Genomic DNA, 27,188 nt, shown 5'->3' on the forward strand with positions numbered 1-27,188 from the left:
AGGGCCCGCTCGTGCCATCCTTTAGTCCTTGAGACACAGTTGTGGAACTTTGTGACTAGTCCGTGGGACACGGGCAAAGGCTGGGGATTCTTATATATTTCAGAAAGAGACCCGGGAACGTCCTTTACCATATGGCGATATGCCCCCCAGCTAAAGCCCCCCAACCCGATAGGGCCTATCAGCAAGATTCTGGCTCCACGACCCCAGCCATCACAAGAAAAAACCACTGTGACACCACAGCCCCAATCACCAGCCGAGACCATCACAAAAAACACAGGGGGCCTCCTGACTCATAATGATCTAGACCACGCCAGCCAGTGGCTTCCAGTGCTCGAGAGTGTCCTTCTGATCACAAATCAGACAAATCCTAGTCTGGCGGCTGATTGCTGGCTCTGTCTCAACCCGAGACCACCCTACTACATCGGAATCAGGTTAAATGCCTCCCTGGGAGATTTAGATACACAGGTCATGATTGTTAATCTTACCCAGAGCCTTATACAGTGTAAATGGGGCCAAAAGATAACCCTAGGAGATGTACAAGGACAAGGGCTCTGCTTAATATCAACAAATTTGCCCCTAAAAACATGCCAGTATCACAGGTCTTGCCTTATGTGTTATACCCCCTCCCACTCTGACTCACAAAAAATTTTTAAAGCACCCCCATCTACCTGGTTTGCTTGCACCTCATGCCTAACTCCGTGTGTAAGTGCAACCAGCCTATCTTTTCAAACCCAGCCAGAACTGTGCATCCTGGTATACATATTACCACAGGTATATTTCTATAGTGGGGAGGAAGGAAGACAATACACACAAACAGGTTATGGGTCACCCCGTCAAGAGAGCAACCCCAATTCTCATCCCATTGATGGTTGGCTTTGAAATAGCGGGGTCCACAGCAGTAGGAACAGCAGCCATAATAACAAATATCAACTACAAAAGACTTTCCCAACAAGTCGATCAAGACTTAGGATATCTAGAATTCTCAGTAACAAAGCTAGAAAAACAGGTAGACTCCTTAGCAGAAGTAGTTTTACAGAACCAGAGAGGCCTAGACCTACTGTTCACAAAGGAAGGTGGTCTATTTGTTGCCCTGGGAGAAACGTGCTGCTTCTATGCAAACCAGTCAGGGGTAATTCGAGACACCTTGGCTATGGTGAGACAAAATATCCAAGATGGGGAATGACAAAGAACTGAGAACTCGGATTCCCCAATATCGGGATGGTGGAATTCCCAGCTAATGACCTGGCTCCTACCTATCTTAACTCCCCTAGCCATCCTTCTTATACTTCTATCACTTGCCCCTTGTCTCCTCAGATTTTTTCAACAGCAACTGGTGGAAATCTCCTGAGTTACGGTTAACCAGATGCTATTACACCAGTACTCGCCCCTTCCCTCCAAACCAGCCCCAGTCACATACCAGCTGTAACTTCCCTACGCCGCCCCTCCTCAGCAGGAAGTAGCTAGAACGAGCAGGCGCCCCCTGTGACAAAAAGTCTGGAATGTAAGACTGGAGGGAGCAGAGGAAGGGACGGGTCTCACTGGAGGAATCTGACTCCAGCCAAATAAGGAAGAGAATGGCGAATGTCACTCAATTGATTCAATGGAAGGTCCCTAGCCACAGGTCCCACCTAGAACATGCATCGCAGTACTGTCTCCTCAGCAACCCAGCATGACTAACCATCGGTGATCACAACACCCACACTGGCCAATTCGTTCTGTCCGTGATACCCTCAGAGCTCTCCCAGCCCCCTTGATAAGCCTGTTGCCCCTCCTACTGGGCACGACTTCCCTGGCCTGTGGATACGCGGAATGGTGAACCTCGCCTGGGATTGCACTAATAAATTTTTTCTGGCTCCTTTGCTGTCACTTGCCTGGTCTGGTTTCGTTTACCTTGCACCAAGAGATACAACGTTGCCCTGAGCATCACTTTCCACACCTAAAAATGGAAATCAATGTAGGCCTTCTGAGACGTTGTGAGACTTGCTGTTGTAAAAATGTCTGCTTCCTTGTTCTAGTCTTTGGACATCTGTTGAGTTACTCAATAAGTAATATGACAAAGGTATTAGCTTTTAAAATATGTGTTCCTAGAAATGGTTCCTTTACGTCCAACAATTTTAATGACATGTCCAGTAGTTTTGGGGTCTCTTTCATAGATTTTGCTTCTATTTTACTCTGTTACTGCAGATGGTGAATCCCTTTGTGTTGAGAGCTCACACCCAAGGAGTGACTGTAGACACTGTTTCTCACCACACACTGGAGAAACACTCAAGCGGAGGTAGCACATTATTCATGAAGTAAGAATACCAGGTGATGGAAATTTTAAGATGATGGTGGCAGTAGGGGCTGCATATTTTTCATTCTGACCGATCATGTAAAAAGAGAACAACTAAATACCAAAAACAAAAACGGAAATGATGGACAGTATGTACACCAAACTTAGGTTACAAGTTTTCCCCCAAGCCCCAAAATTCAAGTGCATAAGGACAATCTACCAACCTTTTTACCACAACGAAAAAAACACAGCACATTAAAAGTAAAGTTAAAATTTTTATCTTATTCATCGAAAATACATTGTGTAAAAGGTAACCTGGAAAAGGGGAATCTCAACTCAGGGGCAAAGGCAGGCCCTTTTGAGGGCAATGTGGCATGGGGGTTGGGGTGGGGGTGGTTGGGGAGGGGCGGCTGGAATCAAGGTCCAACAGCAGGCGAAGTTCTGGGTTGTTCTGGGGAGGGGAGGCTTCGCATCTCATGGTGTTGGATGCTGGCTCACAGGACTCTTTGAAACTGCACAGGTAACCACAGAGCTGGCAGCCCATTCAGCTCCTTGGGTGCACATCGATTCCTCTCACAGGCCTTGTGAGGATGCTTCTGGAGGATCACAGTTCAGGAGGTGTAAGGGGGAGAGGCATGCTCCCTATTCCAGCCAGCTCTCCTGGAAAGAGAGGGCTCAGGGCATCAAACTCGAGCAGCAAAGAGCACGTAATGGTGGCAGGCCAGGAGTGGAGATGGAGCCTAAGCCACCAAGCCCACTGGAGGGGGAAGAGGGGCTCAGGGCACAACACCCAGTGGGGGAGGAGGAGGAGCTCAGGCCGGGAGACTCGGGGGAGGGGTGCAGAGGAGGAGGAGAAGCTATCACTACATTGGTGAGGTAAGGGAGAAGAGAATGTGCCAAGGAAGGAGGATGAGGAGGAACTCACGGGGGTGGCAAGACCAGGCTGGGAGGCAAAGTGTGGGGCCTCAGGATCCTGTGAGTTGGAGCTGCTCAGGAAAACCAGCTTTCTTAAGGCGAACCCAAGGGAAGGACGACTCTTGGGCAGCTGGCTCAGACAGAGAAAGGAAGCTGCAAAGGGCTAAACTTTGCCAGCTGGCATGGCTCCGGAGGGCAGGGCCTTGGGACGATGCACTGCTGAGCAGGGCGGAACCTGACCCAGCTGCTTGGCTATGGAGAGCAGCAGGGCCTGGCTCAGAAGCACTGTGGCAGAGAGGAGGGCCTTGCAGGGTGGTGTGGGCCTACAGGGCAGGGCCTGACTGGGCTGCTTGACCACAGAGAGCAGGGCATGGTGCCTTGGCCTGCGTTCTTAGGGCAAGGCATGGCCAGGCTGCTTGACCATGGAGAGCCGGGCCTGGTACGCTGGCCTGGCTTTGGACTACGTGACTCCACGGAGAAGTCCTAGAACAACCGCTGCCACTGGGCTGACACAGTGGGGAGAAGATGATGATGAAGGCATGCAGCCCTGAGGCCTTGGAGGTCCATGAAATGGGTGGCACTGTGCATGCTTCTGAGGCTGGGTAGGCTCCTCATGGCAGGGCTACTTCCTCCCATGGCTGTTCCCTGGCCTCATGGACTGGCTCGGAAGGCCTCTGGCCTGGCCTGTGCCCCTCGAGGCCTGCCCCATGTTGGCTGCACTTCCTGCGTGTGTGATCTGGATCCCTCGGCCCAGCCCGGGCACCACACAGAACGTCTCTGTGCGGGCACACCCGCCACCACAGAGCATGAGATGTCCCATCTGCGGCACCCAGCCTGTGTGTGGCAGCCCTGCGGCCGAAATGGCACTGGCAGAGGAACCCACTGTAGCGCCACCACCTGGTGGAGGCACGTCACTCAAGACTGTGGGGGCTGAGGCACCCGGATCGAGGTTGCGGGTCCCGCGGGCATCACCAGGGGCAGGGGCACCCTTGTTCACCTTATTCTTAAGCCCACGGACAACTCACCCAGCTCTTGCTTCAGCTCCTTCTTCCAGGGCTGTGAGGCCATCATGACAGGGTCTCACTCAGAGACTTGAGAGCACTGCATTGGACGCTGCTGGGTGAAGCCTGGGCTGGAGGAGCAAGGATGAAGGGTGGGCCCTGTAGCATGTGATTGGTGAGCTGGGTGTCACGTGACTCTCATCTTTCCAAAGCCCACCAATGAAACTCCATTTGGCGCTGAGCAGGAGGCTGTGCCCCACGCGTCTGTGGGAGCATGACAATGCTGTGAATTCCCAGACCTCACCTGGGCCCCTATGAATGTGTGTGTGGGGAGGGGGGAGCGTGTTAATGTGTGCCTGTGTGTGTGTGTGTGTACATGTGTGTGGTTTGCGTATGTGTTTGCAGGGTGGCAGCAAGACTGTCTATATAAACAATTTGAGTTGCCCCAAATTCGATAAGCTTGCCAGCACCACTTTGCTGGCTCAACCTCAAGCAGTGGCTTGAAAGAAACACCACGTTGGCCAACGGGAGACATCCGCGAACCAGGAGTCTGTCCAGGGATCTGGCCATGTTACTGGGCCCATGCGTGACCCCAGATGGGACGGTCCCAGAACTCCTCCAGCCATCTGGACCCCACACGAGGTGGGGGAGGGGGTCCGATTGGAAAAGTGTCCTGAAGGTGAGGAAAAGGATGCAGGCCCACACTGTCTTGGCTCAGGATGTTCAGCACTGCTGCCAGACACCGTAGAGGGATTTAGACTGTTCCAGTAAGATGCTTCTCCCTGCCTTGTCCCATGAGCACAGACTAGGATTGCCAGGGATTAGGGGTGATACTGTCCTTAAGTATGCAGCAGCACCTGTATGGGCTACATAGATGAACGTGCATTAGTTTGTTCGACTTGTCAGACTAGTCTAGAGTCTGTTAATATGAATATGCTGAGATGCACAGCATGGAAGTTCAGTATTTGCACCCTGCTCTTCAGTCATTATTACAATAGGGCTGCATGTTCAGTGCCCACAACAGAAAAAGCAAATATAGGAAAACTAGCACCTAAATTCTCACACACCCATAGATACGTGCTGGGAAGCCTTACCTATATGTTGGCAGAAAAGCCATTCATACACATGTCATAGTTGATTTTATTTTATGAAATGCTTTACATATCCATAGATGCTGTTTGGTAACATGCTTTTGGGGTCCAGAAAACACTCTTTCCATGTCAGCAAATACATTTCCACAAGGCCATTTTTAGTTGCAGAATATTCTACTTATAGAAGAAGCTTACATTTTCACGCATTTCAGTACTGACCAACATTTACACTGTTTCCAACTTTTCACTCTAACTCATCACTGTGAGGTGTATCGTTTTTACTAAAACTTTTTCACATTCTCCGTTATGCCCTTCTCTTGGATAAATTACCAGAAGAGGAAATTCTTGGTACAGGCCATGCACATTTGTGATTATTTCTTTAAAATATTAGCAAGATGGGGGGATTAAAGATGGCGCCATGAGAGGTGAGACAGAGGCTTTCTCCTAAAACTGCATATAATATGAAAATATAATTAATACAACTAATCCTGAAAGAGCAATAGGAAAGAGGGCTGAGCCAGACTGCATACACCTGGAGAAAAGAAGAAACCTCATGGAACAGGGTAAGGTCCCAAAGCCATGGCCCAGCAGGACCCAAGCCCTTCGTCCACCCCAGTTCACTGGTGGGAGGAAGACAAATGGAGTGGGGAGGGTGTGGAGGCCTGGGACTGCTGAACACCTAGCTCTGGAGATTTTCTCTGGGAGCACAAACCAGCACTTCATGGTGCTCTTGTGATTAGGGGGGTTGGAAAGCTAAGACAGTCAGAACACCTGGAGAGACTGAGATTCCAGGTGCTTGTGGAAAACAGGGATCCATAGCTGGCTGCCTCTGGGACAAAAGAAAGGTGGGAAGTCTTAGAGACTTCCTAACAGTGAGAGTGCTGCTAAAGGGACAAGGATTGCAAAGAGCTTATTGCGCAGGAGAAAGGACAGGTAGAAAAAATTGTCTGCATGCACTCCACCAAGCATGTTGGGAACTTTCATGATCTTCAGGCTCTCTAGCCCCATGGCTGGCTATGGAGCTCCAAGGGCCCCCTCCTTGATACACAGCCTGCTGTGCCTTCCTCTCACCCAGCCCCACCTGGCTCACAAACTGGCAAACCCTGCCCTCATGTTAGGCAGCCAGAGGGAAGTCCCACTTATAGCAGCTACAAACACAAAGCATAGAGGCTTATACCTGTGTGCTCGGCCCACTTGTTGTGGCAGTGAAGACAGGCATAGCAGCTTGGAAATGGGAAACAGTTCTGTCCTCCCCCCAGGCACCAACACTGCTCCCCTGTGACCCCCAACATTGCTCCAGGGGCTGAGTAGCTCCAGAGAGTAGAGCTTCTGGGCACGGGAGGGTGCCACATACAAATAGGAAACTTCAAAGGATCCTGGTTCAAAGCAAAATTATGAATACACCAGAGAAAGATTCAAAAGAAATTGACCTCACAAATCTTCCTGAAAGAGATTTCAAAATAAAAATCATTAACAGGCTCATGGAGGTACAGAAAAATACTCAAAAACTCAGGAATGAATTCCGGTCAGAGATCCAGTCATTATGGAACACAGTATCAGAAATGAAACATACAATGGAAAGTTTTTAAAGCAGATTAGATATGGTGGAGGAGACAATAAATGAAATAGAAATTAGAGAAGAGGAATACAAAGAAGTTAAGGAACAGATAGAAAAAAGGATCTCTAAAAATGAAAGATTATTGAGAGAACTGTGTGAAAAATCCAAACGGAACAATGTTTTCATTATAGAGGTACCAGAAGAAGAAGAGAGAATAAAAGGGATAGAAAGTGTCTTTGAGGAGGTAATTGCTGAAAACTTCCCCCATCTGGGGAAGGAGATAGTCTCTCAGGCCATGGAGACCCACAGATCTCCCAACACAAGGGACCCAAGGAAGACAACACCAAGACATATAATTATTAAAATGGCAAAGATCAAGGATAAGGACAGACTACTAAAAGCAGTCAGAGAGTGAAATAAGATCACATACAAAGGAAAGCTCATCAGGCTATCATCAGACTTCTCAGCAGAAACCTTACAGGCCAGAAGGGAGTAAGATGATGTATTTAATGCAATGAAGCAGAAGGGCCTCAAACCAAGAGTACTCTATTCCACAAGATTATAATTAAATTTTTTAATTTTGGTATCATTAATGTACAATTTTATGAGTAACATTTATTATTTAAATTTGAAGGAGGGATTAAATAATTTCCAGATAAGCAAAAGTTTAGACAATTTACCTCCCACAAACCATCTCTACAGTGTATTTTGGAGGGACTGCTATAGATGGAAGTGTCCTAAGGTTTAATAGCTGTCACCAGAGGTAACAAAACCACAGTAAAGAAAGCAGAACAGTTAATTACTAAGCAGATGCAAAATTAAATAAACTACCCCCAAAGTCAATCAAGGGATAGACCAAGAGTTCAGAATTTGATACCTAATATATAAAGAATGGAGAAGGAAGAAAAAGGAGGAGAAAAAAGGAACCTTTAGATTGTGTTTGTAATAGCATACTGAGTGAGTTAAGTTAGACTCTTAGATAGTAAGGAAGATTACCTTGAACCTTTGGTAACCATGAATCTAAAGCCTGCAATGGCAATAAGTACATACCTTTCGATAATCACCCTACATGTAAATGGTCTGAATGCACCAATCAGAAGACATAGAGTCACTGAATGGAAAAAAAACAAGACCCATCTGTATGCTGCCTACAAGAGACTCACTTTAAATACAAAGACATACACAGACTAAAAATGAAGGGATGGAAAAAGATATTTCAGGCAAGTAATAGGGTCACAAAAGTAGGAGTTTGCAGTACTTGTATCAGACAGAATAGACTTCCAAACAAAGTCACAAGAGACAAAGAAGGACATTACATAATGATAAAGGGGTCAATCCAACAAGAAGATATAACCATTATAAATATCTATGCACCCAACACAGGGGCACCTATATATGTGAAACAAATACTAACAAAGTTAAAAGGGGAAATAGAATGCAATGCATTCATTCTCGGATACTTCAACACACCACTCACTCCAAAGGACAGATCCACCAGACAGAAAATAAGTAAGGACACAGAGGCACTGAACAACACATTAGAACAGATGGACCTAACACCCATCTACAGAACTCTACACCCAAAAGCAGCAGAATACACATTCTTCTTAAGTGCACATGGAACATTTTCAAGAATAGATAGTATACTAGGCCACAAAAAGAACTTCAGTAAATTAAAAAAATTGAAATTGTACCAACCAGTTTCTCAGACCACAAAGGTATGAAACTAGAAATAAATTACACAAAGAAAATGAAAAAGCCCACAAACACACGGAGGCTTCACAACTTCTTGCTCCTAAATAACCAATGGGTCGGTGACCAAATAAAAACAGACATCAAGGAGATTCAAGATGGCAGCATGAGAGGTGAGATGGAGAACTCCTCCCAAAACCACAAGTAGGGTGAAAATATAGTTAATTAATACAACTAATCCTAAAACAGCAACAAGAAAGAAGGCTGAACAAGACTGCATACAGACCTCATGAACAGAGCAGACCTCATGGAACAGGGGAATGTACAAAAACCTTAATCTGGCAGACCCAAGCCCTTCCCCTACCCCAGCTCACTGGCAGGAGGAAGAGAAATGGAGTGGGGGAGGGGGTGGAAGCATGGGACTGTTGAACACCTGGCCCTGGAGATCTGCTTTGTGAGCAGAAACCTATACTGTGTGGTGTTCTGGACACTGGGGAGCTAGGACAGGCAAAGTGCTTGAGACACTGACATTCCGGCCGTTTGTGGAGGAGGGGATCCACACCAGCTGCTCTGTGTCAGAGGAAAGGAAAGCAGTCTGAGAGGCTTCCTAGCAGCGAGAGGGCTGCTGAAGGGGCGGGGTTTGCATGGAACTTGCTGTGTGGGGGAGGGGAGAGCATGACAATGTTGGCAGAGCATGCTCTGCCCAACTGATTGGGAACTTTGAGGAGCTAGAGGCGCTCCATCCCCCTGGCTGTCTACTCAGATCTGAGGCCCCCCACTGTGATATGCAGCCTGCTGAGCCTTTCTCCTAGCCTGCTGGTACCGGTTTGCAAACCGACAGTCACTGTACTGGAGTCAGGCCAGCCAGAGGGAGGCCCCACCTACAACAGCTAGAGATGCCGAGCACAGAGGCTTACACCTGTGTGCTTGGCCTACTGGCTCTGACACCGGAGACAGGCACTGCAGATGGGAGTCAGGAAACAGATCTTTCTTCCCCTCAGGCAACAGCTCCACTACTCTACGACCCCCAACCTCACTCTAGGGGCTGAGCAGCTCCAGAGAGTGGAGCTTCTGGGCACTAGAGGACACCACATAGAAATATGAAATGTCAAAAGAAATTTGTTTAGACCAAAATCTCACAAACCTCAGATAAAGGGCCAAGTGAAACTGAACTCACCAATCTCCCTGAAAGAAAGTTCAAAATAAAAATCATAAACATGCTTATGAAGGTACAGAAAAAATATTCAAGAACTCAGGAGCGAATTTAAGTCAGAGATTCAATCATTAAGAAATTCCACATCTGAAATGAAACATACAATGGAGGGATTTAAAAGGAGATTAGATGTAGTAGAAGAGAGGGTAAATGGAATAGAAATTAGAGAAGAGGAATACAAAGAAGCTGAGGAACAGAGAGAAAAAAGGATCTCTAAGAATGAAAGAATACTGAGAGAACTGTGTCACCAATCAGAATGGAACAATATTTTCATTATAGGGGTGCCAGAAGAAGAAGAGAGAGAAAAAGGGATAGAGAGTGTCTTTGAGGAGGTGATTGTGGAAAACTCCCCCAATCTGGGAAGGAGATGGTCTCTCAGGCCATGGAGGTGCACAGATCTCCCAACACAAGGGACCCAAGGAAGACAACATCAAGACATATAGTAATTCAAATGGCAAAGATCAAGGATATAGACACACTTTTAAAAGCAGATAGACAAAAAAAGATCACATACAAAGGAAAACCCATCAGGATGTCATCAGACTTCTCAACAGAAACCTTACAGGCCTGAAGGGAATGGCATGATATATTTAATGTAATGAAGCAGGAGGGCCTGGAAACAAGAATACTCTACCCAGAACGGTTATCATTTAAACTTGAAGGAGGGTTTAAACAGTTTTCAGATAAGCAAAAGCTGGGAGAATTTACCTCCCACAAACCACCTCTACAGTGCATTTTGGAGGGACTCTTATAGATGGAAGTATTCCCAAGGCTAAATAGATGTCACTCAAGGGATAGACAAAGAGTACAGAATATGATTCATAACATACAAAGAATGAAGGAGAAAGAAAAAGGAGGAAAAAAAAAGAACCTTTAGGTTGTGTTTGTAATAGCATACAAAGTGAGTTAAATTAGACTGTTAGATAGTAAGGGAATTACCCTTGAACCTTTGGTAACCACGAATCTAAAGCCTGCAATGGCAATAAGTACACACCTATCCATAATCACCCTATATGTAAATGGTCTGAATGCACCAATCAAAAGACACAGAGTTACTGAATGGATAAAAAAAACAAGACCCATCTGTATGCTGCCTACAAGAGACTCACTTTAAACCCAAAGACATAGACTGAAAATAAAGGGATGAAAAAAGATATTTCATGCAACTAATAGGGAGAAAAAAGCAGGAGTTGTAGTACTGGTATCAGACAAAATAGATTTCAAAAGACAGAAAGTAACAAGAGACAAAGAAGGACATTACATAATGATAAAAGGGTCAGTCCAACAAGGGAACATAACTATTATAAATATCTATGCACCCAACACAGGATCACTTACATATGTGAAACAAATACTAACAGAATTAAAGGGGGAAGTAGAATGCAAAGCATTCATTTTAGGATACTTCAACACACCACTCACTCCAAAGGATGGATCAAACAGACAGAAAATAAGTAGAGACAGAGGCACTGAACAACACATTAGAACAGATGGACTTAACGGACATCTACAGAACACTTCATCTAAAAGCAACAGGATAGACATTCTTCTCACGTGCACATGGAACATTTTCAAAAATAGATCATATACTAGGCCACAAAAAGAACTTCAGTAAATTCAAAAAGATTGAAATTGTACCAACCAGCTTCTCAGATCACAGAGGTATGAAACTAGAAATAAATTACACAAAGAAAACAAAAAATCACACAAACACATGGAGGCTTAATAACATGCTCCTAAATAATCAATGGATCAATGACCAAATAAAAACAGAGATCAAGCAATATATGGAGACAAATGGCAACAATAATCCAACACCACAAAATGTGTGGGATGCAGCAAAGGCCGTGCTAAGAGGGAAATATATTGCAATACAGGCCTACCTCAGGAATGAAGAACAATCCCAAATTAACAGTCTAAACTCATAATTAATGAAATGAGAAAAGGAAGAACAAATGAGGCCCAAAGTTAGTAGAAGGAGGGGCATAATAAAGATTAGAGAAGAAATAAATAAAATCGAGAAGAATAAAACAATAGAAAGAATCGATGAAAGCAGGAGCTGGTTCTTCAAGAAAATAAACAAAATAGTCAAACCCCTAGCCAGACTTATGAAGAGAGAAAGAGAGTCTACAAACATAAACAGAATCAGAACTGAGAAAGGAAAAATCACTACGGACAGCACAGAAACACAAAGAATTATGAGAGAATACTATGAAAAATTATATGGTAACAAACTAGATAACCTAGAAGAAATGGACTTTCTAGAAAAATACAACCTTCCAAGGCTGACTCAGGAAGAAACAGAAAATCTGAATAGACCAGCGAAGAAATTGAATTGGTAATAAAAAAAACTACCTAAGAGCAAAACACCTGGACCAGATGGCTTCACTGCTGAATTTCATCAAACATTTAGTGAAGACCTAATACCCATCCTCCTTAAAGATTTCCAAAAAGTAGAAGAGGAGGGAATACTCCCAAACTCATTCTACAAGGCCAACATCACTCTAATTCCAAAACCAGGCAAAGACACCACAAAAAAAGAAAATTACAGATCAATATCCCTGATGAACATAGGTGCGAAAACACTCAACAAAATATTAGCAAACTGAATTCAAAAATACTTCAGAAAGATCACCCATCATGATCAAGTGGGATTCATTCCAGGGATGCAAGGATGGTACAACATTCGAAAACCTGTCAATTTCATGCACTATATCATCAAAAAATAGGACAAAAACCACATGATCATCTCCATTGATGCTGAAATAGCATTCGACAAAATTCAACATCCGTTCATGATAAAAACTCTCAATAAAATGAGTATAGAGGGAAAGTACCTCAACATAATAAAGGCCATATATGACAAACCCACAGCCAACATTATACTTAACAGCAAGAAGCAGAAAGCTTTTTCTTTAAAATTGGGAACAAGGCAAGGATGCCCACTCTCCCCACTTTTATTCAACATAGTTCTGGAGGTCCTAGCCATGGTAATCAGTCAATACAAAGAAATAAAAGGCATCCAGATTGGCAAGGAAGAAGTCAAACTGTCCCTCTTTGCAGATAACATGATATTGTACATAAAAAACCCTAAAGAATCAACTCCTTAACTACTGGATCTAATATCTGAATTTAGCAAAGTTGCAGGATACAACATTAATACACAGAAATCTGTTGCATTACTATAGACTAATGATGAACTAGCAGAAAGAGCAATCAGGGAAACAATTCCATTCACAATTGCATCTAAAAGAATAAAACACCTAGGAATAAACCTAACCAAGGAAGTGAAAGACCTATACTCTGAAAACTACAAGACACTCTTAAGAGAAATTAAAGAGGACACTAATAAATGGAAATTCATCCCATGCTCTTGGCCAGGAAGAATTAATATTGTCAAAATGGCCATCCTGCCTAAAGCAATCTACAGATTCAATGCAATTCCTACCAAAATACCTACAGCATTCTTCAATGAACTAGAGCAATTCATTTTAAAATTCATATGGAACCACAGAAGACCCCGAATAGCCAAAGCAATCCTGAGAAGGAAGAATAAAGCTGGGGGAATTATGCTCCCCAACTTCAAGCTCTACTGCAAAGCCACAGTAATCAAGACAATTTGGTACTGGCACAAGAACAGAACCATAGACCAGTGGAACAGACTAGGGAGCCCAGATATAAACTGAAGTATATATGGTCAATTAATATATGATAAAGGAGCCATGGACATACAGTGGGGAAATAACAGCCTCTTCAACAGCTGGTGTTGGCAAAACTGGACAGTTACATGCAAGAGAATGAAGCTGGATTATTGTCTAACCCCATACACAAAAGTAAACTCGAAATGGATCAAAGACCTGAATGTAAGTCATGAAACTATAAAACTCTTAGAAGACAGCATAGGCAAAAATCTCCTGAAGATAAACATGAGCAACTTCTTCCTGAACGCATGTCCTCAAGCAAGGGAAACAAAAGCAAAAATGAACTCATGGGACTACATCAAACTAAAAAGCTTCTGTATGGCAAAGGACACTATCAACAGAACAAAAAGGCATCCTACAGTATGGGAGAATATATTCGTCAATGACATATCCGACAAGGGGTTAACATCCAAAATATATAAAGAACTCACATGCCTCAACACACAAAAAGCAAATAATCTGATTAAAAAATAAGGAGAGGATATGAAGAGACAATTCTCCAAAGAAGAAATTCAGATTGGCCAACAGACACATGAAAAGATGCTCCACATCACTGATCACCAGTAAGTGCAAATTAAAACCACAATGAGATATCACCTCACAACAGTAAGGATGGCCAGCATCGAAGACTAAGAACAACAAATGCTGGTGAGCATGCAGAGAAAGGGGAACCCTCCTACACTGCTGGTTGGAAAGTAAGCTAGTTCAACCATTGTGGAAAACAATATGGAGGTTCTTCAAAAAACTAAAAATAGAAATACCATTTGACCTGGGAATCCTACTCCTTGGAATTTACCCAAAGAATACAGGTTCTCAGATTCAAAAAGACATATGCACCCCTATGTTTATCACAGTACTATTTACAGTAACCAAGGTGTGGAAGCAACCTAAGTATCCATCCGTAGATGAATGGATAAAGAAGAAGTGGTACATATACACAATGGAATACTATTCAGCCATAAGAAAGAAACAAATTCTACCATTTGCAACAACATGGATGGAGCTGGAGGACATTATGCTCAGTGAAATAAGCCAGGCGGGGAAAGACAAGTGCCAAATGATTTCCCTCATTTGTGGAGTATAACAACGAAGCAAAACTGAAGCAACAAAACAGCAGACTCACAGACTCCAAGAAGGGACCAGCAGTTATCAATGCGGAGGCATGTGGGAGGGCGGGTGGGGAAGGAAGTAAATGGGGATTGAGGGGTATTATGTTTAGTACACATGGTGTGAGGGGTCCCGGGGAAAACAGTGCAGCACAGAAAGGCAAATAGTGAATCTGTGGCATCGTAGTACACTGATGGACTGTGACTGCAATGAGGTATGCGTGGGGACTTGATAATACAGTTAAATCTGGTAACCACATTGTTTTTTCATGTGAAACCTTCATAAGAGTGTATATCAATAATACCTTAATAAAAATTAAAAGAAAAGAATAGGTGATTATGGCAGAGAGACACCAGGCATGCAACAAGGAGCAACTCTTTTGTGTGAAAAGGCAGCAAGAAGGTGCCCATGTGCAAACTAAGGAGAGAGGCCTCAGCCCCAAACTGTCAATGCCTTGATCTGGGACTTCTATCCTGCAGAACTGTGGAAAATAACATTCTGTTGTTTAAGCCACACAGTTTATGGCATTTTGTTACGGCAGTTCTAGCAAACCAATACACCGAGGAACAGGTTATTCACAGGGTCCGCAAAGAATTACTCCACATAATTAAATACAAAAGGGAAAAGATTCCTTTACAATGAAGAAATTAAACTTAGCATTATGAAATACAGGGTGCATGGACACATGCTTCTAGAAATGACTCACTGAGAGGAACACATAACCCATGTAGATTTCTTTCCCTAGCTGTTTGACCTGAATCTGTTCATGATAAAACAATCAGAAATGCAGAAGCATCTACAACACAATTGACATAGGCTCTTCAAAATTATCCAGGTCATGGCAGACAGTTTGGGAAAATATTCTTAGATTAAGGAAAACACTTTTCAATTAAAGAGAAATTAGGAACTAAAGAGGCATGACAACCAAATGCAATGCATGGACCCTTTTTCGATTTGGGATTTTTTAAAAAGCTGTAAAGAAATTTAGGGATAATTAGAAAAATTTGAATTTGGATTGCATAATAGTATTGTATCATTGTTAAATTTCTTGGTGTAAAGAGATTTTTTTGAGGGAGGCTATAGGACAGTTGTGTCCTGATGTGATGGTGGTTACACAAATCTGTACGTCTATTCAAATTAAGAGAACTGTACACCAAAGAGTGAATTTTACTGTATGATAATTGTTAAGTAAAATTTAAAATCATAACTTGAATTACTTAGATATGAAAATGGGTTTGTGGCTATGCAAGAAAATGTCTTTGCTCTTAGGAGTGTGGAAACACACAAAGATGATACAAATGAGGACAGAGAATATTCAGACCTTTCTATAGCAAGGGAGTCAGCCACCATCACTTGTGTTTGGCAGATTCAAAGGCAGATAGAGTGGGAAAACTTTACAGTGGAAAAAGGGAAAGTTTCAGCTATGCTCTGACTGGAGGATGTTGGCTTGGGGAAGCTGGAGGCTGGCTAACTAGAAGCAGGGCATCCTATGTGATTGGTTTGGGGAGCAGATTTCACTTTCTTTGGTTGGACCTGAGTTGTAAGTGGATGATGAGGTGGGGAGGGGAAGGCGAAAAATGAGGAGGCTTTTGGGCATTTACCAAGTCCTGACTGTCTAGACCGATGGCTGCAGGGGTAGTGGTGTGGCTCCCCCATGCTACTGCTGTAGACGCTGTAGGTTAGCCTTCTATGGTCATGTACGTGGTCTGGCCATTATTCCACGTGTACATTCAGTCCCTTAGGAGATACATGCTTAGTACTTAGCTGTGAAGGAGCATGATGTCTGCAGTTCACTGTGAAAAGTTTAATGTTTGTTTATTATAAAACAAACATTCTAGGATTCTGTTTGCTTCCACCATTTTCACCTTCTTTCTTTTTGGTATCTACCTTTCCCCGTCTCACATGAACTTGGACTAACAGGCAAGCCACAAAGCTTACAAAAGCAATTCTTGGAAAATACTTTTCTAATGGCATAGGGCTCTGATCAAGTGAGGGACACAAAAATGGGAATGATGCCCCCGCCCAAGCTGTGAGTTTCCCTTAGAGTAGAAAAATGTCACCTTCGCCTATAAAAACTCTAACCCTGCTTCATTTGGAGTTACCTGAGGCACATCAGCTGAATAAAGTGTTTACCCGCTATCTCAATCAGTTAAATAATTTTCTTTGGACATATTTTTAAATGATGGAGGCTGTATTTATATATGTATAACAGGAGATAAAGCAAATGTGGCAAAAGTTAAAGTTGTTTTATCTAGGTGGAAGGTGTTTGGACATTCATAGTACAATTCTTTCAACTTTTGTGTAGTGTGAAAATTTACCATTAAAAACCTGGGTATAAAATAAATAAGTTATCATTGTCTGCTATCTACTGACATGTGTAAATGCTTGTCACTGTTGGTCTGGAGGTCCCTGCTCAGTCATTGAACCTGATACTTTTATGAGGGTTTACTCAACCTCTGTCAGTGGAAGATAGATGATATTTTACAGTACTGTAAAATGCTTTTCACCTACTAAAGGAAAGCAAGACAGGACTGATCAGAACACTGCGGGTATTACTCCTTGCATCTACTGCAGGACAAAGAGGTCCTCATCATTATGTCCTTAGCTGCAGACATGAAAACATTCTGACCTTGCGTTCTTCCTGATTTTCAACTGGATGCCCACATAAATGTGAATTTGTGGCTGGCCTGCTCCAGGATGCAGGACAGCTAGTGGTAGAGTTTAAAAAGAGACTCTGATTTTTCTATTTAACGTGGAAGTCCCCTGCATTTCTAACTCACATCACTCTGTCCTATCCCTCTCTCCTTAGCAGCTGTCACCTTTTAACAATGTTTATTGCTTCTCTTCTGCACTAGGATGTCAGGTCCATGAAGCTAGGCATTTGGGGCCTGTTTTGTTCTACTAAACATGATGTACCAAGAGCGGTGATCAATTAATATTTGATGAATCAACAAATAGGGTCTTATATACATTTAGGTTTTACATCTGGCTAATATTTCCTGCATTACTCATACCAAATCAATTTTATAATTTGTTGTATCATCCAGAGATGCCTGCAGAGTCTTTTTGAGGGAGTAACCACCAGTTACTTCTCAGTGGCTATGAGTCTATTGCTGTTTTGCTTGTGTTTTGCTGCTCTCTACCTGTGTGATAAAGATCCCCAAAATAAAGCAGCTGATTATTCCATATGTGCAAGAAGCAGAAATCACTGGAGTATCAACATGAACAATGAGCAAACAGTAAATGTGTAAGATAATTTCTGATAAAAAGGAAGGCTATGAAGAAAACTACAGCATGGTGAGGAGCTAGAGAATGGTGGGGGTAGGTCCGGGAAAAAGACATTGAAGAAAAGACATTTGAGCAGATGTGACAGTGACACATGGAGCCAGTGTATCTTTGGCAGGGGCCACAATAAGTGTCAAGGCCATGAAGCTCCTGCCTCCCTGCTCATCCCACCGCTGGGTGACATCTCCAGGCTGGGGCCAAAGATTTTCTTGTCCCATTCAAGGAAGGGAAAGCACTTTTCTTCGTGCAGACTCTTTTTACATTTAGATATTTATGCAATGGTTTAATTTCCCAATTAATTTAAATAATATAATTAACACTATGCACTTACCACACAAAAGAAAAGTTATGACCTTGACAGTAACTTCCATCTATCCATATGGTCCCCAGTTCACTGCTTGCCCCTCCTCAACTGAGGTAAACATTATCTTGAATCCCAAGTTCATCAATTTTTATTTCCTTTTTACATAATTTTATTACAACAGCACAAAATCTTATAATAGTTCATGTTTTTTATATTACTAGCTTTTTCTTCTTTCTTTTTGTTTATTATAGTTTTTATTTTGGCAAGTTCAAGAGCATCTACAACATCAGTATAATAATAAATCTTTTAGTAACTTGAAGGTCATTATACTGTGCTATGTATACTAGTAAAAATAGCATTTAATATCCATTCAACTATTTCATGGATATATGGCTTAAATCATCTAGCATATTCCTTTATTTATTTTTTATTGAAATACAGTTGATATTCAGTATTATACTGGTTTCAAGTATACAACATAGTGATTCAACAGCTGTATACATTATTAAATCCTCACCCCAAATAGTGTAGTTACTATTTGTCAACATAAAAAGATGTTACAGAACTACTGACCAGATTCTACGTGCTGCACTTTCATCCTAGTGCTAATTTATATTACAATTGAGATCTTTGTGCCTATCTACCCTTCTCACCCACCCCAACCCCTCCCCTGTGGTAACCACCAGTTACTTCTCAGTGGCTATGAGTCTATTGCTGTTTTGCTTGTGTTTTGTTTTTAGATTCCACAAATAAGTGAAATTATGTAGTATTTGTCTTTCTCTGCCTGGCTTATTTCTTAGCATAATACTCTCTAGGCTCATCCATTTGTCACAAATGTAGTAGTTTAAATTTTATAAAAGTATGTTATACTCCTCAAAAAACTAAAATTGGAAATACCATTTGACACAGGAATTCCACTCCTAGGAATTTACCTGAAGAAAACAAGATCCCAGATTCAAAAAGACATATGCATCCCTATGTTTATTGCTGCACTATTTACGATAGCCAAGATATGGAAGCAACCTAAGTGTCCATCAGTAGATGAATGGATAAAGAAGACGTGGTATTTATACACAATGGAATATTATTCAGCCATAAGAAGAAAAGAAATCCTACCATTTGCAACAGCATGGGGGCATCTAGAGGGTATTATGCTCAGTGAAATAAGCCAGGCAGAGAAAGACAAGTACAAAATGACTTCACTCATTTGTGGAGTTTAAAAACAAATCAAAACTGAAAGAATGAAATAGCAGCAGACTCACAGACACTGAAAAGGGACTATTGGTTACCAAAGGGAAGGGGTTGAGGAGGATGGGTAAAGAGGGAGAAGGGGATTAAGGGGCACTGTAATTCCCAATCACAATAGAGGTAGGTCACGGGGAAGACAATACAGCACGGAGAAGAGAAGTAGAGAACATCTTACTATGCTGATAGACAGTCACTGCAATGGGAGTGGGGGGTGAAGACTTGATAATATGGGTGAATTTGAAATCACTGTGTTGTTTATGTGAAACCATCATAAGATTGTTTATCAATGACACTTTAATTTAAAAAATTAAAAATTAAAAAAGTATTATGCTTTATATAATCTTTTGGGAATTACAGGTGTTTTCCTTTAATATTCATCCATGTTGTTGGGTATTGTTCTAGTTCATTCATTTTGACTCCCATTGATGAACACAAATTTTTGTTTTGAGGTTTTGCTGTCATGAGCAGAATGCCATATATATCCTAGTTGCATGTGCAAGTGTTTCTTTTGGATATATTCAAGTGGACTGGCTGGATTGTGAGGTATGTAAATATTCACTGTAAGAGGGAATGTCAACTGTTTTTTAAAGTGTTTGCACTGATTTACATTCCTTCAACAGGGCAAAAAGATCCTGTGGGTATACATCCTCTTCAACACTTGGTATTGTCAGTCTTAAAGTTTTGCAGATTGAATGGTTATAAAATGTAAGCTCATCATGTCTTGATTTGTATTTTCTTGGTTGCTAATCACTTTGAACATCTCTTCATATGTTTATTGACTCTATCTTTCCTTCTCTGAAATTGTCTGATAGAGACTATCATTTATTTATTTATTTATTATAGTTTCATTGATATACAATCTTATGAAGGTTTCACATGAACAACATTGTGGTTTCAACATTAACCCATATTATCAAGTCCTCACCACTCCCCTGCCCCACTGCAGTCACTGTCTATTAGTGTAGTAAGATGTTCTTGAGTCATTACTTGCCTTCTCCAAGCTGTATCTACTGCCTTCCCCGTGACTTACTATATTGTGATTGGGAATTATAGTGCCCATTAATCCCCTTCTCCTTCCCCACCTACCCTCCCCCAACCCCTTCCCTTTGGTAATCAATAGTCCTTTCTTGGTGTCTGTGAGTCTGCTGCTATTTTGTTCCTTCGGTTTTGCTTTGTTCTTATACTCCACAAATAAGTGAAGTTATTTGTAGACCTATCTTTTTTTAAATAATATAACCGTAGTACTGTTAGGACACTCAACAACATTAACACTGATTCCTGACACTCTATTAGAAGTGTATGCATGCCAAACATGCTTTCACTGATTCCATTTCTTCTTTCATTTACTCATTCAACAAATTCTAAGACCAGGGCTGTAAGTACAGAGATTCTGGGATAATCAGAGAGTCCAACTCCCCCAAGAAAGTAAAAATTAGCTCAGATATCAGGCTGGCAGAGCAGGTGCAGATAAAGTCAGATGTAAAATTAACAGGAAATGTATTTCTCCCAAGGATGTACTGCAGCTGTAAGGCCAAAAGAACATCTACTTTGAGTGACTACTGCTCTTTTAGTTACTGAGAATTTGTTTCTCTACAATCATAGACTATCAGAAACTGCTATTTGAAATCATATCAGTAAGAATGAAACACCCAACTCTTGCTGGAGATTTTAAGTCACTTAAACATGAAGAAGCAGCCAAGACTTCCAACCCTGGTGCACAGATAAGGGGTATCTATAGAAACAACAACCTACATCTATCTTAACTTTATTGTTTCCAAGGAAACTGGACTTTGGGTTCACTTTACAGTCCACATACAGCCCTGCTTTGCAAAACACTGCTTCATTTACATTTCATCTGAATTTCACCATTCCTCAGAATCCTATACTAACTCTATCTTTCCCTTTGTACAGTGAGCCACACCATGGTTCCTCTGGTGTGTGATCTCTCTCATTGATTGATGGACCCATCAGGCTACAAATCAGTCCCAGAAGGTCTTAAGCTGATTGGAGTAGGATACCCTTACACCGGAGATTGTTAAACTGAGACCCACAGGGAATGTGACTGGACTGAGAGCATCCAGCAAGTCCACACATGAGCCTATGTCAGGTCCCCTCAAAATACCTTCCTTACCTGAAGATTCAGGAAGGCCTTCAGCAGAGCACAACTCCCTTTTCTACCTCTCTTAGGATTCCCTAGAGGAGATATTTGAGCTTAGTTGTGAAGGAAAAGCAGGTATTCGCAGGTGAAGCGCAGCACAACTTCTTGCCCTTCTGCCGCAGTGACATCTCCCAGAAGGGCAGGGACATCTCCAGAATTTTCATACTGGAGGTGATAAGGGGCAGCAAACTGGTTAAGGGCAGAATCAGTCTTGTATTTGCAAAGTAAGGGCACTATCACAACACAGATTTTATTTTATGAGAAATTTAAAGTAATAAAGTTCCCTACAGGTGTTTTAATTGACATATTGCATTAGATTAAGGAAAAATTAAAAATAATTATTGGTACAAACTTTTGGAGTAGCTGGAGGGGGAGGTAATGTAGATGATGGGGGCATTCAAACCCCACAGTCAACCTCCACAAGCACTGCAGAGGGGAATCCAACACTAACTTCTCCCCATTCCCCCAGCTCTACATCCCAGGAGGACTTGTACATCCCTGATTTCTTCCCTTTCTTTCGTGGTATGTTCCAGGAGAGGCCTGTAACCCGTCTTACTTCTTCCCTCTTCTCATCCTGTGGTATCTGCCAGGACAGACCAGCTACAGACACCTCCGCATCTTTGCAGAGGCCTCTCTGAACATTATTACACAGATCCATAGAATACAGATCCACAGACCCCCGACTCCAGGACCCCGCTCAGAGAAACGTCTCCATTCCTGATCCCTGCCACCGCAAGACACATCACGGCTCTGCTCTGAGTTTAGAGGCTGCCCCTTCCTCAGTACGGAATGGACGCTCCTCCAACATGGCGTGCCCCAAGGGGAAGCGCGAACCGGGCGCGGCCATGTTCCTCGCCTGCCAACGCGCAGAAGGGCGCTGAATGCCCCCCCTCCGTTAACACCTCCGTTATTGACTCGATAGCATCTCCATGTTGACTCTTTGTTGAAAGTAGCTTCGAATATAGTTTTGCGCATGTACAGGACCACGACACACCGCCCCCAACCCTCCGTACGATGCCCCAAACCCCGAGAAGGGGCGGTGCTAGGGCGGTGGTGACCGGAAGCGGTTGCGGTTCTCAGCCTTGTTGTAATACTTGTCAGGAAGATCTGAAAGCACTGTGCCGGAGGGGATGTGGAGGTGATGGGGCGCCGGGGAGGGTGAGTGCTTGGGGAATTCTGTGTGGTCAATGATGGAATGGGTCGTCTAACTATAGCTAGATGATTTTCTCGTTATTTTGTAGGCTTTCCTCTTATATCAACGTTAAGCTCTTAAAGTTCAGTCTTAAGACCTATAGGTTTGGTGCGTTATGTTCTAAGTGTTTTCGAAGACTTGATCATTTATCTTTTGCCTCTGAGCTTTTTAGAAGTGTGTTCTCAGTTTCCAAACTATCTCTTTAATAGATTTCTAACCTTAGTTTTCTATGGTCAGAAAGATGTCTACGTGAAGCTCATTCCTTGAAATACGAAGATATTCGTGGCCTAGCCTGTGATGAATTTTTGTAAATGTCCCATATCTACCTCGAAAGTAATTATTTAATTGTTTAGTTGTCAATTGTGTCGTACAAAATTTGAACTCTTATTTTTTTTTGGTCTGCTTCCTTTATTACTGAGAGAGGAAAAATAAATTGCCCACTGCGATGGTGATTTGTCAGTTTCTGCATCCTACTGTCCATGAACAATTTTGAGTTAAGTTTTGAATAACGTGTGAAACTTAGATCAAGGTTCTTTTATTTGGATGTCCTCAAGCAGCATTTGTTGAAAAGACTGTCTTTCCTCCAGTGACTTGTTTTGCACCTTTGTAAAAAATAAATTGACCATACTTGTGTGGGACTATTTCTAGATTATTTATTCTGGTTCCTTAATCTATGTATCTGTTAATTATCAGGAATGGGTGTTAAATTTTGCCAGACTGTGTGAATTTATATGATCCTATGATATTTTTGATTTAGCCTGTTAATGTGAGGGAATACATTGATTTTTCAATATTGAACCAGTTTTACATTCCTGGAATAAACCTTACTTGGTTCTGGTGTAGAGTTCTTTTTATATGTTACAGGAATTAGTTAGCTAATACATTTTTTTGAGGATTTTTGTGTCTAAGTTCATGAGAGGTATTAGTCTGTAGTTTTTGTTTTCGTATTGTCTTTGGTTTTAGTATTAATGTAATACAGTCTCATAGAATGAGTTGTGAAATGTTCTCTTCTATTTTCTGGAAGAGATTGTGTATAATTATGCTGATTTATCTTTACATTTTTGGTGGAATTCTCCAGTAAAGCCATCTGTGCCTAGAAATTTCCTTTTGGAAGATTTTTGATTATGGCCTTAATTTCTGTTCATTATATATGCCTATTCGGATTATCTATTTAATAACTTTTCAGAGTATCTATTTAATATTTAATAGTGGGGGAGTTGTGGGAGTTTGTGTTTTATGAGGAATTGGGACTATTTCATCCAAGTTGTTGAATTTATGTGCATAAAGTTGTTTGTGGTACTCCCTTACTTTCCTTTTAATGGCTGCAGGATCTATAGTTATTTATCCTGTTTCAGTTCTGATAACGGTAATTGGTGTCTTCTTTCTTTTTATCTTCGGTCTTACTAGAGTATTACCAATTTTATAGGTCTTTTGAAAGAACTAAGTGTGGGTTTCATTCATTTTCTCTATTGTTTTTCTGTTTACAATTTCACTGATTTCTGCTCTTATGTTTATTACTTCCTTCTGCTTGTTTTGGTTTACTTTTCTCTTGTTTTGCTTGTTTCTTTTATTTATTTATTTTATTTTGATATCATTGATCTACAATTACATGAAGAACATTATGTTTACTAGGCTCCCCACTTCACCAAGCCCCCCCACACATACCCCTTCACAGTCACTGTTCATCAGTGTAGTAAGATGCTGTAAAATCACTACTTGTCTTCTCTGTGTTGCACAGCTCTCCCCGTGCCCCACACACACTATACATGCTAATCGTAATGCCCTCTTTCTTTTTCCCCCACCCTTGTCCCTCCCTTCCCACCCATCCTCCTCAGTCCCTTTCCCTTTGGTAACTATTAGTCCATTCTTGGGTTCTGTGATTCTGCTGCTGTTTTGTTCCTTCAGTTTTCCTTTGTTCTTATACTCCACATATGAGTGAAATCATTTGGGACTTGTCTTTCTCTGCCTGGCTTATTTCACTGAGCATAATACCCTCTAGCACCATCCATGCTGTTGCAAATGGAAGGATCTGTTTTTTTCTTATGGCTGAGTAATATTCCATTGTGGATATGTACCACATCTTCTTTATCCATTCATCTACTGATGGACATTTAGGTTGCTTCCATATCTTGGCTATTGTAAATAGTGCAGCGATAAACAGGGGTGCATCTGTCTTTTACAAACTGGAGTGCTGCATTCTCAGGGTAAATTCCTAGAAGTGGAATTGCTAGGTCAAATGGTATTTCTATTTTGAGCATTTTGAGGAACCTCCATACTGCTTTCCACAATGGTTGAACTAATTTACGTTCCCACCAGCAGTGTAGGAGGGTTCCCCTTTCTCCACAACCTCGCCAACATTTCTTGTTGATTGTCTTTTCAATGATGGCAATCCTTACTGGTGTGAGGTGATATCTCATTGTGGTTTTAATTTGCATTTCTGTGATGACAAGTGATGTGGAGCATCTTTTCATGTGTCTGTTGGCCATCTGAATTTCTTCTTTAGAGAACTGTCTTTTTAGCTCCTCTGCCCATTTTTTAATTGGATTATTTGCTTTTTGTTTGTTGAGGTGTGTGAGCTCTTTATATATTTTGGATGCCAGCCCTTTATCGGGTCTGTCATTTATGAATATATTCTCCCATACTGTAGGATACCTTTTTGTTCTATTGATGGTGTCCTTTGCTCTACAGAAGCTTTTTACCTTGATATAGTCCCACTTGTTCATTTTTGCTTTTGTTTTCCTTGCCCGGGGAGATATGTTCATGAAGAAGTCACTCATGTTTATGTCCATGAGATTTTTGCCTATGTTTTTATCTAAGAGTTTTATGGTTTCATGACTTACATTCAGGTCTTTGATCCATTTCGAATTTACTATTGTGTATGGGGTTAGACAGTGAATCCAGTTTCATTCTCTTACATGTAGCTGTCCAGTTTTGCCAGCACCATCTGCTGAAGAGACTGTAATTTCCCCATTGTATGTCCATGGCTCCTCTATTGTATATTAATTGGCCATATATGTTTGGGTTAATGTATGGTGTCTCTATTCTGTTCCATTGGTCTGTGGCTCTGTTCTTGTGCCAATACCAGATTGTCTTGATTACTGTGGCTTTGTAGTAGAGCTTGAAGTGGGGGAGCGAGATCCCCCCCACTTTATTCTTCCCTCTCCGGATTGCTTTGGCTATTCGGGGTCTTTGGTGTTTCCATATGAATTTTTGAACTATTTGTTCCAGTTAATTGAAGAATGCTGTTGGTAATTTGATAGGGATTGCATCAAATCTGTATATTGCTTTGGGCAAGATGACCATTTTGATGAAATTAATTCTTCCTAGCCAGGAGCATGGGATGAGTTTCCATTTGTTAGTGTCCTCCTTAATTTCTCTTAAGAGTGTCTTATAGTTTTCAGGGTATAGGTCTTTCACTTCCTTGGTTAGGTTTATTCCTAGGTATTTTATTCTTTTTGATGCTATTGTGAATGGAATTGTTTTCCTGATTTCTCTTTCTATTAGTTCATTGTTGATGTATAGGAAAGCTACAGATTTCTGTGTGTTAATTTTGTATCCTGCAACTTTGCTGAATTCCGATATTAGTTCTAGTAGTTTTGGAGTGGAGTCATTAGGGTTTATTATGTACAATATCATGTCATCTGCAAATAGTGACAGTTTGACTTCTTCTTTACCAATCTGGATTCCTTGTATTTCTTTGTTTTGTCTAATTGCCATGGCTAGGACTTCCAGTACCTTGTTGAATAACAGTGGGGAGAGTGGGCATCCCTGTCTTGTTCCCAATCTCAGAGGAAAAGCTTTCAGCCTCTCGCTGTTCAGTATGATGTTGGCTGTGGGTTTATCATATATGGCCTTTATTATGTTGAGGTACTTGCCCTCTATGCCCATTTTGTTGAGAGTTTTTATCATGAATGGATGTTGAATTTTGTTGAATGCTTTTTCAGCATCTATGGAGATGATCATGTTGTTTTTGTCCTTCTTTTTGTTAATGTGGTGGATGATGTTGATGGATTTTCGAATGTTGTACCATCCTTGCATCCCTGGGATGAATCCCACTTGGTCATGGTGTATGATCCTCTTGATGTATTTTTGAATTCAGTTTGCTAATATTTTGTTGAGTATTTTTGCATCTACGTTCATCAGGAATATTGGTCTGTAGTTTTTTTTTTTGGTGGGGTCTTTGCCTGGTTTTGGTATTAGGGTGATTTTGGCTTCATAGAATGAGTTTGGGAGTATTCCCTCCTCTTCTATTTTTTGGAAAGCTTTTAGGAGAATGGGTATTATGTCTTCTTTGTATGTCTGATAGAATTCCAGAGTAAATCCCTCTGGCCCGAGGGTTTTGTTCTTGGGTAGTTTTTTGATTACCGCTTCAATTTTGTTGCTGGTAGTTGGTCTGTTTAGTTTTTCTGTTTCTTTCTGGGTCAGTCTTGGAAGGTTGTATTTTTCTGGGA

At 41.8% G+C, this 27,188-nt stretch overlaps 1 protein-coding gene across 5 annotated transcripts in view; it reads left to right on the forward strand.

Moving 5' to 3' along the window:
- The first annotated feature begins 22,465 nt into the window (after positions 1-22,465).
- Positions 22,466-27,188, forward strand: part of ZNF81 (zinc finger protein 81) — an 87,639-nt gene continuing 82,916 nt past the window's right edge. Inside the window, exon 1 of one of the 5 annotated variants that reach the window (XM_057496083.1) lies at positions 22,466-22,703. In XM_057496083.1, coding sequence (XP_057352066.1) covers positions 22,560-22,703 — 144 coding nt within the window. In that variant the 5' untranslated portion in view covers positions 22,466-22,559. The remainder of the gene's footprint in view (positions 22,704-27,188) is intronic. The other 4 variants (XM_036897070.2, XM_036897074.2, XM_036897072.2 and 1 more) reach the window with 4 other exon arrangements.

This window comes from Manis pentadactyla, chromosome X, assembly GCF_030020395.1.
Source record: "Manis pentadactyla isolate mManPen7 chromosome X, mManPen7.hap1, whole genome shotgun sequence".
NCBI classification, from domain to species: Eukaryota; Metazoa; Chordata; class Mammalia; order Pholidota; family Manidae; genus Manis; species Manis pentadactyla.